General features: G+C 36.8%; 1 protein-coding gene across 2 annotated transcripts in view; it reads right to left on the bottom strand.

The window, feature by feature from the left end:
• Positions 1-6565: 6565 nt before the first annotated feature.
• The window catches only part of DDX60 (DExD/H-box helicase 60), a 119486-nt gene continuing 108159 nt past the window's right edge, over positions 6566-17892 (bottom strand). For both annotated transcript variants that reach the window (XM_047717724.1, XM_047717723.1), the window contains exons 37-38: positions 11757-11819; positions 6566-8449 (exon numbers count right to left, since the gene is read on the bottom strand). In XM_047717724.1, coding sequence (XP_047573680.1) covers positions 8350-8449; positions 11757-11819 — 163 coding nt within the window. In that variant the 3' untranslated portion in view covers positions 6566-8349. The remainder of the gene's footprint in view (positions 8450-11756; positions 11820-17892) is intronic.

Here is a 17892-nt window from a genome sequence, read left to right as displayed (position 1 = left end):
CTACACCAACAACAAGACAGAAGAAAGAGAAATTAAGGAGTCCATCCCATTTACAATTGCACCCAAAACTATAAGATACCTAGGAATAAACCTAACCAAAGAGACTAAGAATCTATACACAGAAAACTATAAAGTACTCATGAAAGAAATTGAGGAAGACACAAAGAAATGGAAAACTGTTCCATGCTCCTGGATTGGAAGAATAAATATTGTGAAAATGTCTATGCTACCTAAAGCAATCTACACATTTAATGCAATTCCTATCAAAGTACCATCCATTTTTTTCAAAGAAATGGAACAAATAATCCTAAAATTTATATGGAACCAGAAAAGACCTCGAATAGTCAAAGGAATATTGAAAAAGAAAGCCAAAGTTGGTGGCATCACAATTCTGGACTTCAAGCTCTATTACAAAGCTGTCATCATCAAGACAGCATGGTACTGGCACAAAAACAGACACATAGATCAATGGAACAGAATAGAGAGCCCAGAAATAGACCCTCAACTCTATGGTCAACTCATCTTCGACAAAGCAGGTAAGAATGTCCAATGGAAAAAAGACAGCCTCTTCAATAAATGGTGTTGGGAAAATTGGACAGCCACATGCAGAAAAATGAAATTGGATCATTTCCTTACACCACACACGAAAATAGACTCAAAGTGGATGAAGGATCTCAATGTGAGAAAGGAATCCATCAAAATCCTTGAGGAGAACACAGGCAGCAACCTCTTCGACCTCAGCCGCAGCAATATCTTCCTAGGAACATCGCCAAAGGCAAGGGAAGCAAGGGTAAAAATGAACTATTGGGATTTCATCAAGATCAAAAGCTTTTGCACAGCAAAGGAAACAGTTAACAAAACCAAAAGACAACCAACAGAATGGGAGAAGATATTTGCAAACGACATATCAGATAAAGGGCTAGTGTCCAAAATCTATAAAGAACTTAGCAAACTCAACACCCAAAGAACAAATAATCCAATCAAGAAATGGGCAGAGGACATGAACAGACATTTCTGCAAAGAAGACATCCAGATGGCCAACAGACACATGAAAAAGTGCTCCATATCACTCGGCATCAGGGAAATACAAATCAAAACCACAATGAGATATCACCTCACACCAGTCAGAATGGCTAAAATGAACAAGTCAGGAAATGACAGATGCTGGCGAGGATGCGGAGAAAGGGGAACCCTCCTACACTGTTGGTGGGAATGCAAGCTGGTGCAACCACTCTGGAAAACAGCATGGAGGTTCCTCAAAATGTTGAAAATAGAACTACCCTATGACCCAGCAATTGCACTGCTGGGTATTTACCCTAAAGATACAAACGTAGTGATCCGAAGGGGCACGCGCACCCGAATGTTTATAGCAGCAATGTCTACAATAGCCAAACTATGGAAAGAACCTAGATGTCCATCAACAGACGAATGGATAAAGAAGATGTGGTATATATACACAATGGAATACTATGCAGCCATCAAAAGAAATGAAATCTTGCCATTTGCGACGACGTGGATGGAACTAGAGGGTATCATGCTTAGCGAAATAAGTCAATCGGAGAAAGACAACTATCATATGATCTCCCTGATATGAGGGAGAGGAGATGCAACATGGGGGGTTAAGGGGGTAGGAGAAGAGTAAATGAAACAAGATGGAATTGGGAGGGAGACAAACCATAAGTGACTCTTAATCTCACAAAACAAACTGAGGGTTGATGGGGGGAGGGTGGTTGGGAGGGAGGGGTGGGGTTATGGATATTGGGGAGGGTATGTGCTATGGTGAGTGCTGTGAAGTGTGTAAACCTGGCGATTCGCAGACCTGTATCCCTGGGGATAAAAATATATGTTTATAAAAAATAAAATTAAAAAAAAAAGGCAGAATCAGTGTGCACTAGAACCTAACACTTGATATATGCTCAAAACTGATCTGCTGAACGGAGTTTAATATCCAATGCAAGATAAAACCACACAGTGGGGAATATTTTTTCTGCAACAGTGCTATGTGAAGAGCTAGCACAATGAATCTCTCTCAATGTTTCTTTTTTTTTTTTTTTAATTTAAATAAAGTTGACATAGAATATATTAGGTCCAGGTGTACAACAATAGTGATTTGAAATTCATATACATTTCAAATTGCTTCCATGATTAAAGCTTAGTTATCATCTGTCATCATACAAATACTGCAATATTTTAAGACTATTAACTATGTGCCTATGCTTTACTTTTCAATCCTGTGACTTATTTTATAGCTGGAAATTTGTACCACTTAATCCTCTTCTCCTATTTTACCCATTCCCTTACCTCTTTCCTTTGGCAACCATCAGAACAGAAGCCTCCAAATCCAGTTACCCTTTCTGGTGCCCTCTTTTTTCACAAATGATCTGCATATTATCTTTCATGTGTGTTCTCTTTCTCTCTCTCTTTTTAAGTTTTATTTATTTTAGAGTGGGCAGGGGAAAGGGCAGAGAGAGATACAGAGAATCTCCAGAAGACTCCTTGCTGAGTGTGACCTGATGCAGGGCTCAATCCCAGGACCTGAGAACACCTGAGCCAAAATCAAGAGCAGGAGGCTCAACTGACCAAGCCACTCGGTCTCCCCTCATATGCTCTTTTTAACTAGGTTTTTAGCATTTGCTTCACAGCAGCTTTAGACACTATCTCAGTGAAGAGTTTTGCTTGCGCATTCTACAGAAAAGATTTTGACTCTTTTTTTTTTTAAAGATTTTATTTATTTGACAGAGAGAGATCACAAGTAGACAGAGAGGCAGGCAGAGAGAGAGAGAGAGGGAAGCAGGCTTCCTGCTGAGCAGAGAGCCCGATGTGGGACTCGATCCCAGGACCCTGAGATCATGACCTGAGCCGAAGGCAGCGGCTTAACCCCCTGAGCCACCCAGGCACCCCAGATTTTGACTCTTGATATAACTTTGGTGAATGTATCTAATTACAGACATTAGATTTTGAGTTAACTGGTAAAGACTCAGAGTTAAATATTGGAAGAGGTACTTTTATGTTTCACCATTCTAATAGATCTAAAAAGGAGAAAAAAAATCATCTGGTAGGGAAGCTGCACAGAGAGGATGATATTTGAGGAGAGTTGTAAAGTACGGTTAAGACTTAGATAAAAAGGGAGAAATTCAGGGCCAAAGAATTGGTCTTAAAAAGAGAAAAATACAATTTTTTGTATTACATTAAATGTAGTGATATATTATCATATGTTACATGGTCATTAAAGATATAACATGTTGACAAAAAGTACACAATATAACTTGAAGGACAGGTTAATGCCAGATTAAAGAGGTCTTAAACAACATTCCAAAGAGTTTGGATTTTACCTTTGATAAAGTCAACTTACGATTTTATGATTAAATGTCATGAGGTTTTGAGCATAAGATATGCCTCTAAGACTCCAAATATTAAATATTCACTGATGACTATTGTATTCCTAACTTTTACCTTCAACTTGACTATCTCTCCTGAACCTCAGATCCTTATCAGAAATGTTAATGAGGAAATTCAGTCTCAATATCTTCCAAATTAAATCATTATGTTTAGTTCCTAAAATGTTTGCCCTATATACCTGGCTTAGTTTAATGGCATCCTAAATTCTTCCTTTTTTTTTTTTATCATGTCCAGTTATCCAGCATATAGTACATCATTAGTTTTTGATGGAGTGTTCAAGGATTCATTAGTTGAGTATAACACCCAGTGCTCATCATATCGTGTGCCCTCCTTAATGCCTTCACCCTATTACCCCTCCCCAACCCTCCCCTTTTGTAACCCTTAGTTTGTTTCCCAGAGTCCAGATTCTCTTTTGGTTTGTCTCCCTTTCCGATTTCTTCCCATTTGATTTTCCCTCCCTTCCCCTGTGGTCCTCCACACCATTCCTTATGTTCCATTCTTTCATCCAAATGAGAAGCCTATCTCCTCTCCTACAAGACCCATACTGAAGTCATGATCAGATCTTGTCAGTTGTATTTCCCCTAAATATCTTTCATATCCATCCCTTCTTTCTATGCCTAGCATCACTGCCTTTGATAAGGTAAGGATCTTGTTTTATAACTTCTCACTTGACTATTTTAAAGGGATCCTAACTGGTCTATGTCTCCAGTATTACTGTTTATTTCAGCCACTACACAGCTGCTAGAGTTTCATCCCAAAAGAGAAATCTGAACTTTTTACCCACTTGCTTTACTGCCTCCAATGTATCTCCACTAAGTGTTTAATAAAGTCTAACTTTCTATGTGATGTCTTCCTCAATAATTCCAAGTACCTATAACTGTGCTCACAAAAAGTATGGTATTATAGATATTTCTCTCCCAAAGATGCTTTAATTAAATGATATATTACCTGTAAGACATTTAGCACAGTACCTAGAATATTGTCAGTTCTCAATAAAAATTAATTGTTATTATCATTATTGTCAGCTGGGAGTATACTATGGCAGCTAAGAGAGTACCTTTTCAGGCCAGACTACTTCAGTTCAAATTCCCCCAAAAGAAGTGAGCTTTACATTTAATAGCTGCATGATCTTGGACAAGTTATCTGACTGCTCTGCATCTAATTTCTGCATCTATCCAATGCAAATTACAATTAGATCTATCTCAAGGCTTATTTTAAGGATTAAAGGAAATAATTTCTGTAAATTACTTAGCACATACCAATTATAAAATTATGACTACATTTTATTGCACCCTTCCTTTAATGTAAATATCTACTTACTTCAGTCTTCCTACTTGATCAGTGTCTCCTGCTGTGCATGACATACAGTAAGCATGTAACCAAGATGTACTGAATTCAAGTATGAATATATAAAAGAATATATAGGAAGGAAGAAAGGAAAGTTGTATTCAGGAAGCTCAACTGGGCAGTGATATATACATTTGTTCATTAGACAAGAACTTGAAATGTAAATTAATAAATGTATCCTAATAATTTAATAGCATAGACCTGTGCAGACATGATAAATAGAAATAGAAATTTGAGAGACCCTATGAAGGCTACATCAATAATACATTGGTACTAATTGCATCAAGAGTTAGAAAATTCACTCACAGATAACAACTCTTTTATAACAAAGACATATAAAAGTTTTACAGAAAATATCATGCTTTCATTTCCTTCTATTATTATATCATACATGAATTATCTTGAAAACAGTGGGACAGCTCAGGCCTTTCAGTACTATGCTCTAGAAACACTAGTGGCAGTTTACTTATAAAACTCCTATTTTCCAATGAAGGAAGAATTGTTACATAGTGCAGAGCCAACACACCTTATGCACGCACACAGACATACACACATCATATACTCTCTCTCTCTCCTTGCAATGTACCAAGGAAATACTCCCACATATCTTCTTTTTTTCTTCAGCTTTATATTTTTTATTTTACTTCATAACAAACCCTAAAAATAGTGTGGCAATTTCTTTCATGGGAAAATATTGGAAGCTGTGGAGGCTAAGGAGAAAAGAAGCCAGCGTTGATGACTATAGCAACTTGTGGTTCAGAGGCTATAAGAAAAACCATAAAAATCTGAAATATTTGTTATAGGAACCTTGCATTAAAAAAAGTGCTAACTAAATATACCATTTGTTAAACTGAGTTTTATTTTAGTTTAAGTGTTAACTAACCTCATATCCAACCAGCATAAAATATGCTAAGGTCAGGGTACAATCATACATTCTTTCAGAGGGGACTAAATATCTGTGTAGAATTGTGTCAACCAGCAAATCATTGCAATTAAAAGAGTCTGCCTTCTTTGGTTTCTAGGACATTGTTCAGCAGCCGTAGCTACACTAAAGGCTTGTTATCAAATCCAGGATCACAAGGATGTGTGGTACAAGCATTTTTGACCTATTTATTAAGTAGGAAGTTAGTTTTGGTTTTATATTGGCACATCCACATAACAAGGGCTAATTTGTCTTTACATTGATAAGATATCACTTCCCCTAATAAGTTCTGGAGCTAGTAAGTACTTTGACTCTCTGCAATATCATGAAGATGATAGAATGGGCCTTCATTCAAAGGGAAGATGTAAAACAGGATCAAAAGGGATATTGAGAAAAGCAAAAATTGGCTTTCAGAAAATTCTCAGGCCATGGAAGCATTGCCCGCCTACTGTAAGATTTCCTGAACCACACACAAATTACTGCTGAAATCATAACATTAAGTTATAAAGAGGTGAAGCTTTCCCTTGATTCAGTTATTGATTCATGTAAAAAATAGAGACTCATGGGGCGCCTGGGTGGCTCAGTGGTTTAGGCCTCTGCCTTTTGCTCGGGTCGTGATCTCGGGGTCCTGGGATCGAGCCCCACATTGGGCTCTCTGATCAGCGGGGAGCCTGCTTCCTCCTCTCTCTCTGCCTGCCTCTCTGCCTACTTGTGATCTCTGCCTGTCAAATAAATAAATAAAATCTTTAAAAAAAAATAGAGACTCAAACTTTTTCCAACAAGTCCTTTCAACACCTTCCTTTCTTTCAATAAAAATGTAAGAGTAATCTCATTCCTCCTAGGTCTTCCTTTTTGGAGCAAAATTTACCTAGACATAACACAAAAACAATAGGAACCTTGAGACTTGAGAAACAACATGATAATGAGTTCTCTGAGTTTTCTGTCTCTTGTATATCCAAAGCAGTACGAAGAGGGACTAATCACCACTACACTTCACCCTCTCCAGATGTCATTGGAGCCATCTAGCCATCCCCTGACCTAGCATCAATGAGATTAAACAAGACAGTGTGAGGTGGAATTAATCAGAAACCTGCTTTTACCCCCTCCCCTGGTGTGTGTGTATTGGGGTGGGAGGGTGCTGAACCTCTACCTTCAACTAATATTAGTAAGAAAGAATGAGTTGGTGCAAAGCCAGACTAATCAATACTGTCCTACATATATTCCCTGCGACAGCTGAGCTTCCATCCGCACCCTAAAACAACAGAGCAGTGTGAATCAGCCCTGTTTCCCTCTTCCCTGGTGTCAGCAAGGGCCAAAGAGAAGCTCTATATATATTCCAGAAGAAACATAAATATTAATAGCAGCTTTACTTGTAAACAAATAACAGCCAAAAGTTAGAAACAACCCAATGTCCTTCACTGTGTTGAATGGTTAAACAAACTGTGGTACAACCATACTGTGGCATATTATTCAACAATAAAAAGGGACACACTACTGGTACATGTAACAACCTGGATCAATCTTGATGGAATTATGCTGAGTGAAAGGAAAAATTTCAGAAGGTTATGTACTGTATAATTCCATTTATTTAGGTCTTGAAATGACAATATTACAGAAATAGAGAATATCTAGAGGTTGGTGGAGGTTAAAGTTGGGGGTAGGGGTATAAAAGGGTTTACTCTGAAAAAACTAGACTCCCCTAACATGGTACATGCAATAATGGGTCAGTTCCAGATAACAGAATATTCTTTTATCTCCAGACAAAATGAACCATGGGTGTTTTTCTAAGCCAATGTAATATTATGTATAAATAATGTCATACAAAAGATCACCTTCAGTAAGACATCTAGATAGAAGGAGAGAGATTTCTCTGAGGATAAAATGTTCTACTCAATTTTAGGGTCTAAAATAGATTCCAAAACTGTGATCTGAGGCTTAGACTAGGAAGGGAAAGCGATTAGACATAAACTATTTATTACATATAAAATGCATAAGTATGTGCAAATGCAGAGAGATGTATAGACTTTACACAAAGAGACAAATGGAAAATTGTTTATACCCATTTATTTCTTTGTGTTTTTTCAATCATTTACATACAATTAAAATCAAGCCAAATCACCAGCTATATGTTACCTTAGAGCATCATAGGATTTATGCCAAAACTCTCATTTATATTTTTTTAAAAAGTAATTCAAGTTTACTAGAAGTTGTCATTTTTAAAAACCATTTATCAAAATCAGATAATCACATTTAGGTTAATAGAGAAAACATATTTCAACTTCAGGATATTGAGTATATTCTACCCTTGATAGACTTTTACAAATTATAACATCCAGGAGAAAAGTGCTGAGAATGTAATATTTGTTTAGGCTTCACAGAGTAAAAATTGTTCTTTAATTACATAAAAAAATCTTTGCATTTTTTTCAATCAGTCCACAAACCAGCTGAAACATAGGCATTATTATTCAATTATATACAGAACCTAAGACTCCAAAGATATTAAAAAACTTGTCCAAGGGTACTCATGAGAGAACATGGCAGGTTTGATCACAATTCAGACTCCCAAGTTGTTTGCCCTTTCCACTTCATCATGTATATATTTCTGATTAGTATGCAGATCACAAAATATGACTTAAAAATGCCAGTGGCAATATTTTAAGTGGTCTGGATAGTCTTTATTTTTAAACTCCTTCAAGTTTTTCATAAAAGGTGTTACTCAATTGTTCAAATGCTAAGACCACGTTGTCATCTTCATTTTCACAGAGTTCACGCAAGGAAACACTGTAAATGGAAATACACACACACACACACACACACACACACACACACACAGAGAACACATATATTAGTGAGAGTCAGCATTATAAGAAGTACTTTCCCCCAGGCAGGAAGAATTAAGTAAATCCTACTAGATGATGAAATGTTAGCAAAATATGAAGAATACTGATAAGAAATATTTTGATCTAAAAAAAAGTGTGTAAAAAAACAAAATAAAGATAACAAAACAATCCCCATGAAGCTCTTCTTCATGTCAGTTACCAAGAGAATTTTTTTTTAATTTTTAAGATTTTATTTATTTATTTGACAGACAGAAATCACAAGTAGGCAGAGAGGCTGGCAGAGAGAGAGAGAGGAGGAAGCAGGCTCCCTGCCGAGCAGAGATCCCGATGCCGGGCTTGATCCCAGGACCCTGGGGCTTGATCCCAGGACCCTGGGATCATGACCCGAGCTGAAGGCAGAGGCTTTAACCCGCTGAGCCACCCAGGCACCCCAGTTACCAAGAGAATTTTAAAGGCCACCAAATTCCATGTAAACTTATCACTTCTCCCTTCAACAAGAGCAAAACAAAGTCCCTTCCTTCTTGCCACACATGTCTTTGGAGGCTATTTTGTGTTTTTTGTTTTGTTTGTTTTTGGTTTTTTTGGCTATCATGTCTAGTATATACTGAACTCCACAAGCAAGTACCTCTATGAAGAGCAAAATATTACTTCCTTTACCTAGATATGTGAGAAAATTTTAAAAAACAGGAGTAATAAACAGAATAGTGACCTTTATTTGTGTTCTAATCCTCAGAAATCTAGGACTATGTTAGTTTACACGGCAAAGAGAATTAAGGTTGCAGATGGAATTCAAGCTGCTGATCAGCTAACTTTGTGATAGAAAAATTATTCTGTATTATCTGGGTGGGCCCAATATAGTCTAAAAGATTTTTGTGAGGGAGTCAGGAGAGAGTTCATCTCAGAGTAATGCAATGTAAGACTTTCCCCACCATTGCTGGCCTTGAAGATGAAAGGGGACCATAAGCAAAATAATGCCAGCAGCATCTAAAAGCTAGAAAAGACAATAAAATAGATGGCCCTCAAGTCTCCAGAAAGAAATGAGCTTTGCCAACATCTTGATTTTAATGCAGTTAGACTTATTTGGGACACCAGGCTTCCAGAACTGTAAGATAATAAATTTGTGTTGGTTTAAACCACTAAGTTTGTGGTAATTTGTTACAGCAGCAACAAGAAATGCATAAGCAAGTGAAAAGAAAGGAGAGAGGAAATCCAAGAATGAACAGTGCAGATGGGCTGATAAAAGTACTGACCACAATCAGCATCTGACATTTTATCAGCCTTTTGTAATTCCTTATCTACCTTGGTTGCACTAGAGTTCCAGAATTTTTCCTAGTGTCTTCATTGACCTACCACAAAGAATGACCAGATCTGTATCTATAACACTGAATATACTCCTAATCATAGACTTATAATTATAACACTGACCATTTCCTCTTGAATTATACCCCACAGATATTATGGGACATGTATAAATTCTAACTCATTATTTTTGGTTCTTAGTCCTCCTCAAACTTCATCCTCACTTCTATATTTCTTAGGTATCCTTAACTAAGATAGGAACTTATTATCATCACCAACCACATGAACTTTATTGAAACTTTCTCTGAATTCTATCCTATAAGTATTTCTCTAACCACTCCTTTACATCATTACTTCTCTTTCCTTAATTCAGACTCACACTCACTCTCACTTGCATGGCTCTTATAGTCTTTGAGTCTCTGTCACATATATAAACATATATAAACCTTATACATCTCTGTCAGATATATAAACCACAGATCCATATCATACCCATGCCTATACACTATCTACACATTATTCGTAATATTAAGCCCACTCCATAATATGAGACTTAAGACCCTTTCCAATACATATCCTAATTGCCTTTAAAGCTGCTTTAAGCAACTCAGTATCTTCCCCATCTCTATCACATCTCCCATATTCCCCATGCCACTAGAGTGAGATTGAAGCCTATCCCTGACATATCAGACCCTTTTTCATTCCTGTACTTTAAAAACACTATTTCCTCTGCCCTAACCCTTAAGATCCTTTAAGACTTAGTGAAAAAATTACTTCATTTGAAAATCCTTCTCTGAATCCAAGGTTGCCTCATTATCTATCATCCTAGCACTTACTGCCTTTTTAGTAGCTACAAGTCAGTTTCCTCACACTACACTGTAAGATTACATTTAAAGCAGGAAAAGATTTACTGATTCTCTATATATCAAATACTTAGAAGTATGTCTCAAACCAATAATATTCAATACTTTTCAGATGAATGAATGATATTTCTAGGATGAGATTTTGAGATGGTTCCAAAGTCTCAGGGGTTTCCTGGGATACTCTTGAATAACCATGAACCACTCAAGAAATACACTGTCTGGATACACTCAAGAAAATATCTAGAGCAGTTTCCTCTGTTCTAGAATCCCCAAAGTTTCATTCTTTGTATAAAACATCCAAACAGGTCTAATTAATCTCAAATCAAAAAATTAAAAACCAGTGACCTGATTAGCAAGAAATTCATGAAGAGATTCATGGCTAATTGCATGTATACATATATGTGAAGATATGTAATTTTTTAAAGTACGTGATATAAAAGGGAAAACCCATAAAATATTGAAGTGCACACAAACAGGAGGCTTTAAGAAGATGTTTATTTAACCAGGCAACACTAGATGGGCCTAAGGGTGGACCTTGTAATAAACCCTTAGGCTGGGTATATCCATAGAAAGTTTAGAGTTGTTTGAATCCCCACTGTACTCTGCTAAAGATGGAAACAGAAAGCCAACATGAGAGACCAGAGTCAGATAAAACCTGGAAAAAAACACTATATAAAATAAAGCAAGAAAATCCAGAATATGTAAGTTGATATAAACCAGGGACTCCATGGAGCCCTAAGGGATCTTCTGAAGTATCATGTATCTGACAAACACTGGTTGTGAAAACTGAGAATACTAGGATCTAGGAATTCTTGAGGCTTTTGAATATTGTCCTGTTGTTATGCAGTGCTTGAGGCTGAGGTTCTGGTCTGAATAAAACCTTATGTCAAATGGGCTTTGGAATTAATTCTATTATAGAACCAATGCAACAGGGTGTTGAAAAGAAACTCTGTAAAGTGTTTGGGGAGTTGAAATGTGTGACATCTCAGAAGCTCAAGGGCATTTTTAAGTATAAGGTCAACATTTTTCAAATTACCATTAAATTTTTGGAAAATTTGAAATCAATATTTAAAATACATAACATACCTGATAGATTTAATGGTGAGTGCAAAATCTTTCAATAACTGATAAGCAGCTCCTTCATGTATCCTAAACAAAAATATTTGAAATTTAATAGTATAAAAACATTAAAGAACTTATGTCATACTGAAATGCTGGATTTGTCAATAATAAATTACTTTTGTCTGTCATGACATATTTACTAGAAACTTTTTGTCACACATCTTAGATGATGATTCAATCAACAGCAATGATGATTCTGAATTCAAAAATGTCATAAGTATTACAACCACACATAATCAATACACATAGAAGACTGACCATCTCAGAAGAAATCCAAAATAGGAAAGTTAAGCTCAGGAGAGTGAATAGGAGCTGGAGAATCAAAATGGAAGAATCAAATGAATTATTTACTAATGCCACAACTTAATTCACAATAATGAGTTATATTTTTAAAAATGATCAGAAATACCTACGAAGACCCTAGGTTTGCTTCATCCCATGAACACATCTATATAACTATCAAAATATCCTAAATACCCCAGAAATCAACCTGAAGACTGACAGAACAAAGTCCACAACTGAAGGTAGATAAAAAACTGCATTGAAGAAAGTAGGAAGTTCAGAGATGTGGTTTGGGAGAGAACTGCCCATTGCAGTGGGATGGGAGCCATAGAGGTGGAGCAGGGTAAAGACAGACTAGAACACAGTGGAGCATAAAGGGAAGATGATTCACCATAGCAACTGGCTTGGAAAATGAGAGGGGCTGAATATCATGAGTTCTTGCAACCAATGAGGCTTAAAGGCTAGAATTTTAAAGGTCAGTGGGCTTGGCTTGGATATAGCCCAGGGGTATCGGGACTGCTTTTGGAGAAAAGGCAGGGCAAACAACCCATGGATGTATAGTGTGGAAACAGCAATTGAAGGGTGCCTGTGGCATACAGGGCTCCAGGTGGTTATTTGTTCTTCTCAGAAAATGTCCCAGAGAGGTAGTGTTCACAAAAGACCTCTCTGTGAACAAAGAAACTGACCAGCACCACTTCCCTCCCCCACCACAACTAGCACAGGGCTAGTTGTAGGAACCAGTACCATGCCAACTGTCAGTACCTAACTTGTTTATGCCAAGCTTGGTACCTGCCATGCTCTGGTGTATCCACCCTTCCAAGTTATGCTTGCCTCAGTCCCAGCACTGTGAAAACTCCCGCCTGAGGACAGACCAGCTCAAACCCCTCCCAGACAGCAACTCCCAACAAGGAGTTCTTTTTTTTTTTTTTAAAGATTTTATTTATTTGACAGACAGAGATGACAAGTAGGCAGAGAGGCAGGCAGAGAGAGAGGGGGAAGCGGGCTCCCTGCCGAGCAGAGAGCCCGATATGGGGCTGGATCCCAGGACCCTGGGATCATGACCCAAGCTGAAGGCAGAGGCTTTAACCCACTGAGCCACCCAGGCGCCCCCCAACAAGGAGTTCTATGTAAGACCATTACCCTCAAAAACAGCAGAGGTACCTGACTTTCCTAATACACAGTAGCTGACACAGAGACAGACAAAATGAGAAGACAGAGGAATTTGTCCCAAATGAAAGAACAGGATAAGGCCATGTCCAGGGATCTCAGTGAAACAGAATTTAAAGTAATGATTATAAAGACACTCACTGGACTTAAGAATGGAAGACCTGAGTGAGAACCTTAACACAGAGATAAGGAATAACATACCAGGAATAAAGGGCTCAGTAAATGAAATGACAAACACACTTGATGGAATGAACAGCAGGATGGAAAATCAGTTGAACAAATTAATGACCTAGAACTCATGGTAATAGAAAGTAACCAAACTAAACAAAAGTAAAAAAGGAATTATGCAAAATAAGAAAAGACTTAGGGAATTCAGTGACTCTATCAAACGTAATAACATTTACATTATAGAGGCACCTGGGTGGGTCAGTCAGCTAAGTGTCTGTCTTCAGCTCAGATCACAATCTCAGGGTCCTGGGATTAAGCCCCACATCAGGTTCCCTGATCAGTGGGGAGGCTGCTTCTTCCTCTCCCCATCCCCTCCACTTGTGCACATTCTCTCTCTCACTGTCTCAAATAAGTAAATAAAATCTTTATTTAAAAATTCACATTATTTAAAAATTCACATTATAAAAGTCCTAGAGGAAGAAGGGTAAGAAAAGGGGACAGAAAACTTATTTGAAGAATAATAGATGAAAACTTTCCTAACAGGGGAAGGAAAAAGATATCCATATCCAGGGGGCACAGAAAACTCCCAACAAAATCAACAAAAGCAGATCCACACCAAGACATAATTAAAATGGCAAAATATAGTGATAAAGAAAAAAAATTAAGAGCAGCAAGACAAAATAAGGCAGTTACCTACAAGGGAAACTCCATAAGGCTATCAGGGGCTTTTTCAGCAGAAACTCTCCAAGCAAAAGAAAAAGGCATGACATATTTAAAGTGCTGAATGGGAAAAATATACAGCCAAGAATACTCTATCCAGCAATTCTATCATTCAGAATAGAAGAAGAGATAAAGAGTTTCCCAGGCAAAAAAAAAAAAAAAAAAATTAGAGCAGTTCATCACCAACACACTAGCCCTCCAAGAAATATTAAAGGGGATTCTTTGAGTGGAAATGAAAGACCAAAAGTGACAGTATGAAGGTAGGAAACACAAAAACAGTAAAAATGAATTCTTTTTGTAAAAGACCACCCAAGGTACTCACAAAATAGAAATATGTAAAAGAAGGTATCTTATATCTAAAACATGGGGAGAAGAGGAGTAAAGAATGGTTCAAACCTAAATGACCACTAGCTTAATATAGACCAACAGCTAAATATGCAGAGGATGTAACCTAATGGTAACCAAAAATCAAAAACAACTAATAAACTGCAAAAATAAAGAAAAGAAATCCAAATATATCACTAAAGAAAACCAGCAAACCATGAAAGAGAGAAAGACAAGAAAGGATCAGAGAAAATCTTTAGGAACAACCACAAAACAAGTAATGAAACAGCAATAAATGTATATATCCACCAATAATTACATTGTATGAAAATGGATGAGACACTTGAATCAAAAGATACAGGGTGACAGAATGGATTAAAAGAAAAAAAAAAAGATTCATCTATATGCTGCCTATAAGAGCATTGTAGCCCTGAAGACACCTACAGATTGAAAGTGAGGGGATGAAGAAACATTTATCATGCAAATGGTTGTCAAAAGAAAGCCAACTAGCAATACTTATATTGGACAAATTAGATTTTAAAGCAGACGGTAACAAAAGACAAAGAAGAGCACTTTATAATCATAAAGGGGAGAATCCAACCAGAAGATATAACAATTGTAAATATTTATGCACCCAAAATGAGAGCACCTAAATATGTAAAACAGTTAACAACAAGCATAAAGGAACTAACGGATAATAACACAATGATAGTGGGGACTTTAACATTACACTTACATCAATGGCCAGATCATCTAAACAGAAAATCAACAAGGAAACAGTGACTTTGAATGACACACTGGACCAGACGAATTTAACAGATATATTCAGAACATTCCACCTTAAAACAGTAGAATACACATTATTTTCAAGTACACATGATACATTCTCCAGAATAGATGACATATTAGGCCACGAAACAAGCCTCAAGAATTCAGAAAAATCAAAACCACACCATACATCCTTTCTGACCACAACCTCAAGAAACTAGAAGTCAGGGGCACCTGGGTGAGTCAGTGGGTTAAACCTCTACCTTCTGCTCAGGTTGTGATCTCAGCATCCTGGGATCGAGCCCCACATCGGACTCTCTGTTCAGCAGAGACCCTGCTTCCCCCTCTCTCTGCCTGCCTCTCTGCCTACTTGTGATATCTCTCTCTTTCTGCCAGATAAATAAATAAATAATCTTAAAAAAAAAAAAAGAAAAAAGAAAGAAACTAGAAGTCAATCACAAGAAAAAATCTGGAAGAACCACAAATACATGAAGGTTAAATAACATGCTACAACACAATGAATGGGTAAATGAGGAACTCAAAGAATAAATTAAAAAGATATATGGGGGCACCTGGGTGGCTCAGTGGGTTAAGCCTCTGCCTTCAGCTCAGGTCAATATCTCAGGGTCCTGGGATCTAGTCCCGCATTGGGCTCTCTGCTCAGCAGGGAGCCTGCTTCCCCCTCTCTCTCTGCCTACTTGTGATCTCTCTGTCAAATAAATAAATAAATAAAATCTTTAAAAATATATATATGTACATGGAAACAAATGAAAATGAAAACACAATGGTCCACAATCTTTGGGATGCAGCAAAAGTGGTTCTAAGAGGAATATTTATAGCAATACAGTCCCACTTCAATAAGTAAGAAGACTCTCAAATAAAAAAAACCCAACCTTACACCCAAAAGAGTTAAAAATAACAAACAAAACCTAAAACCAGCAGAAGGAAAGAAATAAATGAAGATTAGAGCAGAAATAAGTGATATAAGAACTAAACAAACAAACAATAGAACAGATCAATGTACCCAGAAGGTGGCTTTTTGAAAAAAATCAATAAAACTGATAAACCTCTAATCATAAATTAGAGGGGAGAAATAACTACCAACACCAACAGAAATACAAACAATTATAAGAGGATATTATGAAAACTATATGTCAACAAATTAGACAACCTGGAAGAAAAAACTAAATTCCTAGAAACATAAAACCTACCAAAACTGAAACAGGAAGAAATAGAAAATTTGAACAGACTGAATACCAGTAAAGAAATTAAATTGCTAATCAAAAAACTCCCCCAAAACAAAAGTCTAAGACCAGATGGCTTCATAGGAAAATTGTCCCAAACACTTACCAAAGAGTTAATTACTATTCTTCTCAAACTATTCCGAAACATAGAAGAGGAAGGAAAACTTCCAAATTCATTCTGTGAGGCCAGCATTACCCTGATACCAAAACCAGATAAAGACACTACAAAAAAGAGACCTACAGGCCAATATCTCTGATGAATGTAGATGCAAATATCTTCAACAAAATACTGGCAAACTAAATCCAACAATACATTTAAAAACTCATTTATCTTAGTCAACTGGGATTTATTCCTGAGTTGCATGGTTGTTCAATATTCACAAAGTAACCAATGTGATATATCACATAAATACAAGAAAGGCTAAGAACCATATGATCATTTCAATAGATGCAGAAAAAAAGCATTTGATAAAGTACAACATGCATTCATGATTAAAAAAACCCTCAACAAAACAGGCTTAGAGGGAACATACCTCAATATAATAAAGGCCATACATGAAAAACCCACAACTAATAAATCATCCTCATTGTGGACAAACTGAGAGTTTTCCCCTAAGGTCATAGCCACAGTAATCGGACAACGAAAACAAATAAAAGGCATCTAAATGTGTAAAGAAGAAGTAAATTTCACTATTTGCGGATGACATGATGCTATGTATAGAAAACCAGAAAGACCACTAAAAATCTGCTAGCACTGAAATATGAATTCAGTACAGTCACAGGATACAAAATCACTGTACAGAAATCTGTTGCATTTCTATACATCAATAATGAAGCAGCAGAAAGAGAAATTAAGGAATCAATCCCATTTACAATTGCATCAAAAACAAAAGATACCTAGGAATAAATCTAACCAAAAAGGTGAAAGATCTGCACCCTGAAAACTATAAAATGCTGATGAAAGAAATGAAAGACGACACCAAGAAATGGAAAGACATTCCATACTCATGGAATGGTAGAACAAATATTGTTAAAATGTTTATACTACACAGAGCAATCTACAGATTCAATGAAATCCCTATCAAAATACAACCAGCATTTTTCACAGAGCTATAACAATCCTAAAATTTGTATGAACCACAAGAGACCCTGAATAGCCAAAGCAACTAGAAGAAGAAGAAGAAAAAAAAAAAGAAGTAAAGCTGGAGGCATCACAATTCCAAACTTCAAGTTATATTACAAAGCTGTAATGATCAAGATGGTATGGTACTGGCAGAAAAGAGACCCATAGATCAATAGAACAGAACAGAAAACCCAGCAAAGGACCCACGATTATATGACCAATTAATCCTTGACAAAGCTAGGAAGAATATCCAATAGAAAAAAGACCCATCACTTCAACAAATGATTTTGGGAAAACTGGACAA

Source organism: Lutra lutra, chromosome 2, assembly GCF_902655055.1.
Source record: "Lutra lutra chromosome 2, mLutLut1.2, whole genome shotgun sequence".
Classification (NCBI taxonomy): domain Eukaryota; kingdom Metazoa; phylum Chordata; class Mammalia; order Carnivora; family Mustelidae; genus Lutra; species Lutra lutra.
This window is presented reverse-complemented; position numbering and strand designations above follow the sequence as displayed.